Raw genomic sequence first — 13441 nt, 5'->3', positions numbered from 1 at the left:
GTGAGTTAAGAGTCACATGCCCTCTTCCTCATCCAAGCCACCTGCTCTTCTTTCTTCAGGCACCTAATTTTGCACGCTTGTTTTAGCATTTGGTTAGGTTAGTTAGTATTTTAGTATTTGGATGGTTTCAGAACAGGACTGAACTCTGTTCAGTTCCACTTCATTAGAACCCAATATTTATGCTGGAAACAAAATGTTGTTTTGTTTTATTTTTAAATGCTTCCACCTTATTCCACACCAATACTTACTTCTGCAGAATACCCCACATGCTTAAAGACCTTCAAAAACCCCAGTTTTACAGGTGGCAAACAAGGACATGTCAATAAAAACCGAAGTTGCACTAAACATATTAGAGGAAGAAATGCACAAAACGCCTGTTGTATGTAAAATTTCTTTGTCTTAAAAGTTCACTTATTTTCAAATTGTTTAGAATAGGGCTTTGAGGGAAGAAAAAAAAAACCACAACTTGTACCAGCTACAAAAAGGACCAAGTAATCCTATCTTAGTTGAATATGCATGTATAGTTCCAAGTCTTCGTTGCATTAACAAAAAAAGAAACTCAAAGAGATACAGAAGAGTCAAGGCAGAATCAATTGCAATTACAACATATGGTTTTATTTGAGGACTATTCACTCTATTTATCCCAGATCAGTTTCTCTTAAACAACAAAAAAATATACTTATAGTAAATCAACAGATCCTTACAGTTTACATTTCTGCAGCAGGTAGCTCTTTAACACTAAAGTCGGAATCACTATCAATCACACAGGGCAAGACATTTTAGTAGGAGTTGGGTGACTGAATATCTCCAAATAAAGATCTTATCAATAAAGCAGGAATTCTTCTAGTGAAAGTATTTTCTCAATAGATACTAATTTTGCATTCTCCCATTCCACCATTCTCTAACAGAACAAAATCACTTTACTGCCAGATCCAGATACACCCATACTTTGCTGCAACTCACAATACCGGGGGCGGGGGGGGGGGGGGGGTGGTGGTGTCGGGGAACACAGAAGGAAACGACTCATCATTTATGGTAAGCTTGGTTCTTTCCCTGAAAGATTACTGAACTGACCTAGCCAGAGCTAACTGGCTGTGACTACAGCTGCCCCATCAAGGGGTAAGCTTACAAAGCAGGTTGTTTTTGCTTCATCCTGTTCAAGCAAGTGGTTGAGTCATCAAGGCCCTCCATTCTGAGGTTTAGCTAAACCTCACTTTCCAAAACTGCCAGCATCCCTGAATTTTTGCTCTTATGACTGCTTTCATAAATACTTTTTTTCGAAGAGGCAGAGTTCAGCTTATTTCTGCATGATGAACATTTGAAAAACCAACACACGTGGCTAGTAAAGTTTGCCACAAGTCACATCCACTATGTTATCTGCAGTGCAACACAGATTCAGGCTGCTTGTACTGCTCAGACTCTAGTCACTATAACAAGGCATGTGTTTTAGCAACGATACTATCTACAAAGTCAGCATGAGCAAAGTACCTTTGATGCTTCTGTCAACATATCCTCACAACAAACAGGATTCTCTCATCTGCTATAATGGGGCCCTACACTGCAAGAGTGTTCAGGTGAGTGATACACACATGCTGGATCTAAGCGTCCCAAAAAGCATCAGAGCAACAAAGATTAACAGTTATCTAAAACTATGAGAGAGTCCTTGAAAACAAATAGGGATGGGGGGTGGGGTGGTGTGTACAGCATTTAAGCAATACTGAAATTAAGCCTGACATGTGCAGGACCTTGGAGTCTTAACTGTTCAGGATAACATAAAATATTACCAGTCATACAAACAAACCTCTCCAAGGAAGCAAACAGGCAGAGACTAGCATCAACTTCACACTTCAGATCAGTGCCACTCAAGTTATTATCTCGCAGACAAACCTACTGTAAGCCTGTGAATAGCCAGTACTAAACAGCAAACAAAGGCTTCTTATACCACCAGCCACAAGAGATATGCCATCTCAGCTTTGATCTAGAAAGTGAACTTAATTCCATAATTCCCTCAGAATTCAGTACTCATACATTTTAAAAGTAAATTCTATGTAATTACCAGAAATTCAACTAGCTCAACATCACAAGATTTTTCCACACAAGTAAAAATTGTTCAACTGTCACATTAAGTATTTAATAGTTTCCCAACTTGTTAATTTTTAATTAGACATTTTTACTTTGAAATAAGAGGTGTATACACTGTAAATTTAAATAATGCCATGCTTCTCATGATTGAGAATAATATTAGTGTGGTTTCTTTGTATCCAAAGTTGGAAGATATTTACAACACAATACAATTTAAGCTGACAAGGGCACAGTTATTCCTGCCTTTTCAGTGATCCATGTTTATGTTAAAGAGTACTCGCACTTCTGGTTCCACTGTGCACTACTGATTTAACTGCATCCTACCTCCATGATTTTGCCGAATGAACTACACAAGTCTGCCGACTAACAAGTCTGTGTCAGCAAGGATTTGGCAAAAAGATGAAATAAAAGCATTCAGAGAAATGCCTCAGTCTGCAAAACCCTTGGGCTTGACAGCTCTGGAGACTAGTAGAGCAACTTTACATTCTCAGTTGTCTCCTGCCTTCTTTTTAAAAGAGCATGAAGTTTTGGGGCTGTACAGAGAGCACAGTTTATCCTCCCCCCACCTCCCCTCCAGCGTGAGCTCTGCTAGTTTAGTGCTACAACAATCTACATACTTACTGCTGACTTTATTTTGGAAGTTCAGAGGCACTTCTTTTAGTTTTTCCTGCACCTTACTCATAAGACGAAGTAGACAGGTCATGGCTTCTATTTCACATTATTACCTATCCACAACAAAGTGATTTTCTCTTTCAAAAAAAAAGAACATCTGTAAGAACAAATGCGTTCAGTGAATTTTAAAAAGATTTCTAGAAGCTGCTAGAGCTCACAATTAAGTTGATTTGCAAAGAAACAGCCATTTAACTTCACAGATATCCAGAGGAGAATGTCCCTTCAGCTCGAGCTAGTTAAAACTAGTGCTCTAACTGGCTTTGGTAGTCAGAGATCCCCACTCAGCAGTTCCTTTCAACACATTAAAAAAAGAAAACAAATAAAAACTACCCAAATTTCTGACTATCTTGATTTGAACTATTCCTATGCCTAAATGAGGGCAAGCACATGCCAATCTAAAAACAGCTACTATACTAATTCCCTGGTGATATAGCTCAATATTTCATTAGCAAAGGCACTGTAAAGCTACTTATTATGGTGGGGGTGGGGGGAGAGAAGAGAAAAAAAAACCCAAAAACAACTCACATCTAACTTGACGTTGTATTACATGACTGCCACTGAACATCCCTTCTCTTACAGCATTATCAGCATCCAGAACACACCACTTCAGTTGGCAAGCATGTTGTATATATGGTGCTGTGGGACTCGTTACCTGCTCAAGTTACAATACAAGCCATCTTGCTCCAGAAAAAAAAAAAAAATAGAAGCCTGTCTTCATACACTTTTTGGAGCAACCTAGGATTACGTTGTCAAGTTTTGTTCTGTGTCTGTTGATAAGACCCTAGGTTTTAAGTCTCACTGACAATCAGGAAGACTTACCAGTTGACCTTCACTTTAACAAAGTCTTCAAGAATCAAAACAGCTCATTGTAGTGTCACATGCCATAGACACCTATTTCCCCCACAATGCCTTTATTAAGAACCACAGCATACGGCAGACAAACCAGGTAACTGTTCTGAGAACTACTGCTTTACATTCCTTTCTCCTCCTGTCATTGTTTTTTCCCCCCTGCTATCTGAAAAGAGCTATCCAGGGTCTTGCCCATTAAAAAATTCCTCAACTGCTCCACCGTTATACTGGTTTCAGAGTGCCCCTTCAACCTCCCTCCACTTCTGGATGTCTTGCTCCAAGTCTAACAGCTCCAACTTCAGATCTCTTCTCCTTGAACAACGCTAATTTGACAATTGAGTGATCTAGAGCAATTTAAACTAGTTTAGATCACAACTCATATCCACTGCCTGTTCACTGTCCCCCAAAACCCAACCACTAGGTACAACCCAATGACTCACCACACTTCATACAAACGAAAAAGATGCATGTAGCAGAAGGACTGAAGTATCATCCCCAACAGGGGAAAGAATACCACAATGTTGATTTTTACTTTGAGGTAGAACAAGTAGTGTGGGTGTAAACAAAGGGACCCACTGGAGCAGCTGAGACTTGGAAGAAGACAGCAGTAGGGAAGGAAGCTCAAACATCATGAAGCTCAGTCTCTGCATTGCAACTTCAAGTAGCCTGCCATCAGAAAAAGCAGCGTCAGTCTAGCTTCAGTTCAGTTCAAATATTGCTTAGGTTATCACAAATGGACAAAACTAGTTTCTTTCTCAGATCAGTTACTCCAGATGGGACTTTTGAAGAGTTCAAGACTCTTCTTCAGTACTCATCACACACTTTAGTATGCACACTCACCATCACTTTTAACATGGTTTCAATTTTTTTTTTTAATACATGTAAAAGGATACCAAAGGCACTAATATTACTTAAAACACAAAAACCCCGCAGAAGAGATGCATGTTACATGCAAACGGTTGCAGTACTTGAGCCAGCACAGTTGAATCAGTAGCAGTAATAATAAGGGCAACTGGAAGAGCTTACCAGTTCTTACCATTAGACATGAAGCCCTCAAAAAGAGTAAGCAAAAGCTAAACAGAAGTTAACCCCCAAATCTAACAGTCTACAAGTCTACTTGCACATCCAACCAGACTGTGCTTACAGAAGGTCCCAAGACCTCACAAGACAAGAAAAAAAACCCTACACAACAGAAGCTGACATCTAATACTTATTATCGAAAGGCTTCAGCTAAATGTCAAACTTTCTTTTATGAAGCACAATTAGTCAGTTAACAGAGAAATTCCAGACAGCTGAAGAACCACATTAGGTTACCAAATGCTTATTTTTATCAAGTTAGAGAGCAACTATTCTACACTATTGCTTCCCTAAAGGGAGGAGAAGCTTCGCATCAAATCCAGCCTGGAGTAAACCTACACCTACTGTTATTAGCAACAAGCAGACACCTCGCTGAATGTCAGTAACAACTTCAGTAGTTACTAAGGCATTAAGAGGTGCATGCACGTGTTCTGGAGCACAGCCACAGTACTTGTGAGATTATTTTTTTTTCAAAAGAATCTCACCTTGAAGGGGTAAAACACCCCTGTGCTAACACTGAACTACGTTGAAGTTTCTCAGACTTACCATCGACTAAAACCAGAAGACTGTGCTGGAGATGCAACAAACACATCATCTAGCTTGCTGAACCTGGCTACACTTCACCCCCTCACCGTTAACAGTGTTGTTTTCCACGCTCACTCTTCCAAAGACATTACAGAAGTCTCAGGCCAAAACCCTCCTCCAGGAACTCCCGTGCCACTCGGTGACCCCGTCCCTTTGCAGGGCAAACTTCAGCCAGCGCTGTATTTGCCCGAGTTTAGGTACACCTAGCACACATCTCCTTATCTGGGTATGAAGCAATTTTTACGTAAGGGACAAAAAAGGCAATCAGACTCGCCCAGGGTGCCGGGCAGACCCGCGCGTTTGCCGCAGGGGATTATTTTCTCCCGGCCGCCGAGGACGCGGGGAACACGTGCGCGGGGGGAGGGCTCCTGGCCGGGCTCCTTTCTCTTTAAATCCGCCAGCGAGCGGCACATGGAGCCGCATTGTGCGCCCCGCCGCTCGGGCGGCCCCGCGCATGCGCGCCGCCGGGCCGGGCCGGGCCAGGTCCCCTCGGCGGCGGCGGCCCAGCGCGCACGGCCGCCCGCCCGGGGACAAAGGGAAGGGGGGGGAGCGCGGCGGCGGGGACTGGCGACGCGGAACCGAGCTGGCACCCCGCTCCCCTCCGCCGCGGGCCCGGCGCTCCGGCCCTTCCTGTCGCCGAGCCCGGTCTCCAACTCCTCCTTCCCCGCACCCGTCCCGCCCTCTCGCCCCCGGCGGAGCCCCCCTCGCCCCTCCCTGCGGGCTCCCCCCCCCCCCCCCCCCCGCAGCACGCGGCCCCGCTCGCCCTCCCCAGCGCCCGGTTCCACCCGCCCGGATCCCGGGGCCGCCCGGCCCGCTCCCCCCGCAGATCCCCCGGCTCCGCTCCTGACAACAAAGGGGGAAGCGGCCTCCCCCTCCCGATCCGCCCTCCCCGGCGCAGGGCACGGGAGGTGAGGGTGGGAGCCGCGGAGGGGAGGCGGGACGGGGGCACCTCGGGTCCCCGCAGGAAGGTGCGCGTAGCGGGGCGATGCACCCCGCGCCTCGAGTACCGCTTCCCGGGCGGGGGGGGAACCCTTCCCTCCGCCGCCGCTTTTCGGTGCCCGACGAATCTCCCTTCACGCCACCGAGGCTTCCCCGCACACATCCCCCCACGCTGCGGGGAGAAAAGCTCCGGTTCCCTTCTCCCCTCCCTGGGAAGAAAGGGCCGCGGGAGAGACCGGGGAGGCTGCCAGGCACGCAGGACAAGCGAGCAGGGCCGCTGCCAACCCCCACTTCCCTGACGGGATGGGGGCAGCGAAGGAAACGCTCCCCCCCCCCCCCCCCCCCCCCCCGCCATGACGGCCCTCCGCAGCCCTCCCCCGGCTCCCCTGGCAGCGATCGCCGGGCAGGCTCCCCCTCCCCCCCTCGGCCTAGTTCCCTCAGCTCCCGGCTGGGCAGGAAAGCGGCGGGGGGGGGGGGGGGGGCCGTCACCTCCCCTTCCCCCTCACACACACCCCCCGCCCTCCCCCGAGCCGGCGCCCCTGCCCGCACCGCAGGCCCCGGCCCCTCAGCGGCCGGCCTCCCACCGCCCGGCGGCGGATCGCCTCCCTCCCCCGGGCCGGCTACCTGCTAGTTGTCTCCGCAGTAGCAAGGCGGACTGGAGCTCCGTCATTCTCCCCCTCTCCGCCCGGGGAGGGAGTCCCAGCGGCGGCGGGGACGGCGCGGCTCCTGGTGCTGCGAGAGCCCGAGGCGGTGGCGAGGGGCCCTCAGCCTGCCCGCACCGCGCCCCCCGCGGGTCTGGCTCCGCGCCGGCCGCCGCCACAGCACGCAGGGTCCCTGGCAGGGGCGCACGGCCGTGGCTCCGTGCCGCCCTCCTCCTCCTCCTCCTCACCGCCGCCACCTCCTCCTCCCCCCGCCCGCCAGGAATTTCGCTGCACTCCGGGCCGCGGCGCGCAGGCGCACTCCGGCCCGGCCGCCGGCCCTTCCGCGCCGCCATCTTGGGAGGGGATGTAGGGCAGGGAGGCGGGGCGAGCCGCCGTTCGGCCGCCATGCTGAGAAGGTCGCTTCCCCTCTCTTTTAAAGCCCTCACCTGCAGAGGGGCACGCAGAGAGCTGTTGTTGAGGAGGATTCTTCTCAGAGGGGCGTATCGCGCCGTCCCTCCTCAGGACGGTCACTGTGTTGCTGGCTGCCTCCCTGAGGGCAGAGGGGCTTCTGAGGGACAGCTGGCCGCTCCCTGTTCGAGACGCGTCTTCCCTCAGCTACCACACTGCACAAGGCTGTTAGATACAGGGCAGTAAGTAACAGAAGCCATCTGGGCATTTTGTCCCTCATATCTCCAAAACCTAGTAAAATACCTGAGTTTTTGAGGAGGAGCTAAAAAGGGCAGGCTAATAAGAGTTAGCAGCTGCTGGATGAAAGTTGCTCACGCAGGATTGCTGCAAACTGTAGGAGATTTTTGTCTGTGGGTGTGATGGCGATGCTTGCGTGAGGGGGAGCGCGCTGCTGGGCTGAAGATGTGCCCAGGAAAGAGAAAGAGGTGTAACAGGCCAGAGCCAAACTCCTTGCTGTGCTGCTGAGGTAAAGGGACTCTCCTGCATTAGTTTGTCCCTGAAGGGCGTAGGCTTGATTTTGGATCTCCAGCAAAAGCCTTTGGAAAAGGAGCTTTTGGAAGATGTCTGCAAGTCTGAGGACAGGCACTGTTGAGAGGAAGAGCTAAGAATGAAGATAGTTTGTTGCAAAGAATTAAGTAATTGGCTAGGGACTGACAAAAATACCAATTGGCTGGATATTCATGTGCTAATTGAAAAATATACTGTGATAATCAGGCGTGTAAGACTCTAAAATAAAAGGAATGGGCTGCTCTGCTCTGCTGCCATAGGCTCTGAGTGCCCTATTGGAGTCTTTGAGTTTACACTTTAATTCTCAAGGAAATGAATTTTCTGGCTAATTGGATGAACCATTATTACTAGTGGCAGAAAGTAGGAAACTCACTGCTCTCTTGCAGAAGTTACTGCAAAGGGATTTATCCTGTGTTGGTTTGTCAAGATGTTCAAATCCTTTAGAAAAACAGCTCCCTTTATTTTTTCTACTGCAAAGGGTTTATTTTGTTTGTGAACACCAAACTTGGCTTGCAATGAAAGAAAGAGAACTAACCTATAAGAGAGATGGCTTTAGTTTGCAATGTGAAAGTCATTTCCCATGCTGCAATTTGGAAGGCCTAGCATAGTCGGAGAGTTTCATTACTCTGCTAATACAATTAATCAGAATACTATTCCCAGATATTCTTGCAGTTCTGATTAGATCTGTGTCCTCCTCAATGATTAAACCAGGATGATACAAGACATCCCACAGTGTATGCTACTGTTACTGAAATTCATCTCATAAATGGTGTTCTTAGCCAAAGAAAGTCTTTGCGAAAGTCTTTCTCCTTTGTATGTTGATTCTCCTAAATCTATTTTGTATTGCTTCAGTCAGATTCATTCCATCTTAAAAAATAATCTATCCGTTTAAACAGAGAAGGCTATCATGTGCAAGTGCATTTTGTAAACTTATTATGCTAAGAGACAGCCACCCAGATTGGAATTCAGGCGAGCTGATGGGAAGTGACGCTATTGTGGATGGTATTTCTCTTTCAGGAATAAAAGATAGGCTTTTCTCACAATGTCAGTTAAGGCAGCACTGAATTCACTCACTCAGCTTTCTGTACCTGATGTTAGTTCAGGCATGAGTACATGTTTCTGACAGTTCTATTAATAGAGGACCTAACTACAGCGTTGAAGACTGAAAGGTTTCATGAAACAACTCTATTTCTATTACATTCTAGTAATCAAAATCATCCTGAATTGTTCACCATTAGGTCACTCACTTGCAGTCATCTTAAGAAGGGAAGTTTCCTACAGTGTCCTATGGCTTGTGTATGATTTTCCTTGTAAGGATCATAGGAGGCTGTCGGTTGGGAGAGAAAGGGTATGGTTTAAGCTGGCACAGATGACCTGGATTCCTTTATTCTGGCAGTAGATTCAACCCTAGTTTATAAAAGTAATATGTGTTTCATTATAGGAAGCATTGGTGACTTAAAGTACTCTAACCTTGCTCTGTCAAATCAGTTTGTGTGCAGCTGCAAAATGTAGAATGTGGCTGCTGCTGGTGAGGGCAGGTATGTGACAAGACATAAACTAGTTTTGTGTTTTCGTACAGCAATGAAGACTCTGTGGAATCCCGTCATGAGAATGAAGCCATCATGCTACAGCAGAATGGGAACTGTGTTGGGTCACAGTTCATGTTGCCTGTCCCTAAACACAACAGGCTATCTGAGAAGAGATAAAAGCCTTTCCTTGGCTAGATTAAGTGATCTTCTGTTAATATCTACTTTCGGTACTCCCTATGTACAAACACCTGCTGAGGCAACATGCAGTACATATTAGGAAAAGATCTCAAGATAGGAGCGACTGTTTTCTTAAATTTGCTTTACTGTCTCTGGCATGCAGCTGTGTCTCTCTGCAACCATCTCTCCCATCTCTGCATTAAAAGGAAGGGCAATAAGAATTTAGATTATTTTCTCTTTCCTGAGATCATTTCTTATATAATGACTGTTCAGATCTTACAGCTGTTTGCTGTGGTCCTTGCTACATTAATCTTCTCCCTTGACAAGGGTGTATTATCTTAATCATTCGTCTTGTGGTTAGAATAGGAAATCCTGGAAGTCTTTCTGCCACCTTAAAAAGGATCAAGGTTTCACATTCAGCATCTTACTTTGCTTCAATATGATGTCTTTCGTTTGACTTTCTCCCCCAGTTCCTCGTTCACGACACAAATCACAGATTACACTAGTAGATAGTTTCTGTTCAGTAGAGAGTCTTCCAGCTGGATTCACACTGTTAGCAACATCTGCTCTCCTACTTCAGCTTCTTGGCAAAAACAAAAAGCTGATGGTAAGATAGGCATAGCTCCCTGTAACATGTTCTGCAGTGTTCATCTAATTTTACATGCTGGAGTCAGTAAGGAGACATTTTAAGTGGCAGCAATGTGAGGAATCAGTTTTTAGGCTTAAAAAAAAAAAGTTGCTGTTAGGCAAATAGACACCATTTATATGTCCGTTATAATGTTTGCAGGCTGGAGTTTCTTGCAGTTTGTATCTAGCAAACAGGTTGTTTTCTTAGCAGTAAAGGCCAAGTATTTTTAAGGGCTTACATTCTGGATCCAAATTGTCACCAGGAAAAAGTATCCTTTTGCTGAGCTGTGGTGCACCAGTCTACCCCCTTATACTTGATTTTTCTGTTTATTCGCTGATACACAAGTAGTTTGCCTCTAAGGAGTCTCTGAAAGAGCCTTGACTGAGTTTGCCTGTGAGTAGTAAAATCCCAATTACTTTTTCATATATTGTATACGAAAGTAACATTTGGCCAGTACCATGGAAGTGTATCATAAAGGCAAATGCTCTGAAGATTCCTTGTTAAGAGAGAATTTGGGAAAAAGGAGACAGCAATTCACTTTATTTTGTCTTCGATTCATAGCTGCCTGCTGGCTTGAATAAGAGCACAACAAGGACTAAAAGCTGTTTTGTTTTTGATTGGGTATGACCTGTAAATAAAGTAGGGGACTAAACCTGGGCTGAACACATCAGTCTGGCCAGAAGTATTTTGCATAAGTTCAAGGCTACTCCTACATAACAGGTTCAAAAGTTTAACTGTTACTCAAAAGTTGTTGGGCTCATGTTTCACTGGGAGGTGGAGGGGGGGTGAAGAAGGAGGGTTTCCTAGAAAAAATGGACTAGTGAATCAGTAGCATGGCAAACAGAGAGAAACCTGGTAGGGGAATTGCTGCAGCTGCTACAACACATCTCTTCAGAACATACCTTGGTGCAGAGTGTGATGAAAATGTTTAGATTTGCTTGTATTGTAGCAATGTTTAGGTTCTCCAACTAAGATCAGAGTCCCGCTGGGTTAACACTAGTCCTTGATGATCTCCTGTAGAGGTAAGAATCTCCGTTCTTCCCTAAGAGTCCAAATAGTTAGGATGGATGTGTGTGGCAGTCTGTGGTGCTAAAATGGCCTGCCCAAGATGCCAGAGCAAGCCTGTACTGAAGCCAGAAATAGGAGCTGGTCCTGACTGCTGTTCCCTGATACATGAAACCACAATGGCTGTCATGTTCAAACTTCACCATGTGTCTGGCTGTCATTCCTTAATAAGGTCACTGACCACAGATAAAGGTTTCGGTTGTGGCATGAAGCGTGGAAAATGATTGCTTGAGCCAGGGAGAAGGTATATAGATGGAGCCTAAGTTGTTCAGAGAAGGGTGACACCTAAACAAAGTGTTTTGAGGTGACTTGTGGGTAAGATTTCTGGTATGAATCAACCTTGACGGGAATGGTCATGGTAAAACAGTCTCTGGAATTGCAGGAAATCCTTACGGATTCTTATGGTGGTGTTGACTCAGACTTTTGGCAGGAAGGCGCTGTTTAAGACTTGAGTAAACCAGAACGACCTTGTTCTAAACTTTATTTGTATAAGCTTAAACTATTACTTAAACAGATAACATTGTCAGCTGGGAAACTGAGACTTTGCCTTGTCATTAATGCTAGGATCAGGGTAAAATGCCCACCTAAGAGGTGTTCACTTTACAGAACGTGGACATAATTTCTTCAGAATTGGATTTCTTCCCTCATTATTAGTGAGAAACAGTTGACAGCAAACGAAAGCAGCAGAAATTAAAGTAATGATGAAAGACTGGCTTGAATGCCATAATAGTCATGGGGAGGGTTAAACTAAAATGAAAATTGCAGTTTTCTAGCCCATATTTCTGAAGAACCGAGTGTGAGAAATTTTTGCTTTGCAACCTGCAATGCCTGACCTAATTGACAATTGGTTTAATACACCTGATGGAAAGCAGTCATGAGATCCACTGCTGTGTCAGTTTTCAATCCTTGGAACAAATACAAGGATGTGAAATATGAGGCAGGTAGTAATTGATTTGCCTGTTCTGAAATGCTGGCACGTTACTGGAAGAAAATAAACATCGGTCTTCTTACTTGAAGAAAACAAGGACATATGTTTGAGAATGGTTATTTATATATAAATTTGATGCCACAAGTTAAAATACTGTTTTCATTACTTCCTTTTTCTATTGTTGGCTTAAACCAGAGATTTAAATAATTGATTCATGATTTAAAATGGCAAGCAGGAAATCTCAATTTACATGATTTACTTTAATCTTATTTTACATTTATAATTCTTAATGCTTTTCTTAAATAAAAGCAGATTCCTTGTGCTAGGCAGGACATTACTTTTTGTCAGTCAGAAGGACAGGATTAATCATTAAGGTATGTCAACATATATCTATTCAAACTTTTGATTTTTTTTTTATTTGTTAAGTAACATTCGAGATCTTTTGTTTATTAGATAATGTGAGCTTTTAACTGATTATTTCTGTTAAGTTACATTTAGATGGGATTCAGTTAAAATGCAAAAAGGAATCATTACTGAGAGACGAAAATTTGTTTTTAGCTCCCCCAACTTCCAAGATATTAATACTACCAGATCTTATCATCCCACAAGTTAGAGTTAATCATTCTGCATCTTGATTTTGCTCATAGTTTGGAAAAGGGAAAAATGAGCTGGCTTCCTTTTTCAAATCCCTGTTTAGTTCTCATATCTGAATGAACCAGTCATCAAAATTAACTTGTTGAATAAACTGAAATGAAGAATTCACTTTCTTTCTGCACCTGCAGATGAAGCTAGCGTTGTAAAAAGCTGGTTCAGCACTCAACATGCTATTTATAGCCACTTACTCAGTAACACCCACCAGTTTGGTGTTTTGACTTTCTCTGAAATTTCTGCAGCAAGTGTGGACTGCTTGTGTATTTTGCACTTCGTGATTCTAAATTTCACTGTAGTGTAGGCTGCCCTTATTTCACATTTTACTTTAAATAGGAATGTTAAAAGGACAGACATATTTGGTTTAAAATAAAGAATGACACTTTAAAATTTTTGTTGCCTTTTAAACTGGTAAATTCTTTGCTTTCGCTCACATTTGGCAAAATGTTTCATAGTTGATATAACTTACCTCCAATTGTGGCTGATAATTGTTGGTAAGGAGGTGTGTGAAGTACTCGGCAACAAAGTTCATTCATTTTTTCCTGGAATCATCTAGAATAGTAAACTTGCAGTTCTCTGAGATATACTTATATTTGTATGTGACATGTTCTAGCGCCATTGCTAGTACAAAAATTAGTACAGTCCA

At 44.7% G+C, this 13441-nt stretch overlaps 1 protein-coding gene across 2 annotated transcripts in view; it reads right to left on the bottom strand.

Annotated features, from left to right (window-relative positions):
- Nucleotides 1-7093, bottom strand: part of UBE2G1 (ubiquitin conjugating enzyme E2 G1) — a 29186-nt gene extending 22093 nt beyond the window's left edge. The window contains exon 1 of one of the 2 annotated variants that reach the window (XM_075440022.1): nt 6829-7093. In XM_075440022.1, the coding sequence (XP_075296137.1) occupies nt 6829-6874 (46 nt within the window). In that variant the 5' untranslated portion in view covers nt 6875-7093. Of the gene's footprint in view, nt 1-4043; nt 4069-6828 lie in introns of those variants that run through there. The other variant, XM_075440023.1, reaches the window with a different exon arrangement.
- Nucleotides 7094-13441: the final 6348 nt, after the last annotated feature.

Source organism: Opisthocomus hoazin, chromosome 20, assembly GCF_030867145.1.
Source record: "Opisthocomus hoazin isolate bOpiHoa1 chromosome 20, bOpiHoa1.hap1, whole genome shotgun sequence".
NCBI classification, from domain to species: domain Eukaryota; kingdom Metazoa; phylum Chordata; class Aves; order Opisthocomiformes; family Opisthocomidae; genus Opisthocomus; species Opisthocomus hoazin.
This window is presented reverse-complemented; position numbering and strand designations above follow the sequence as displayed.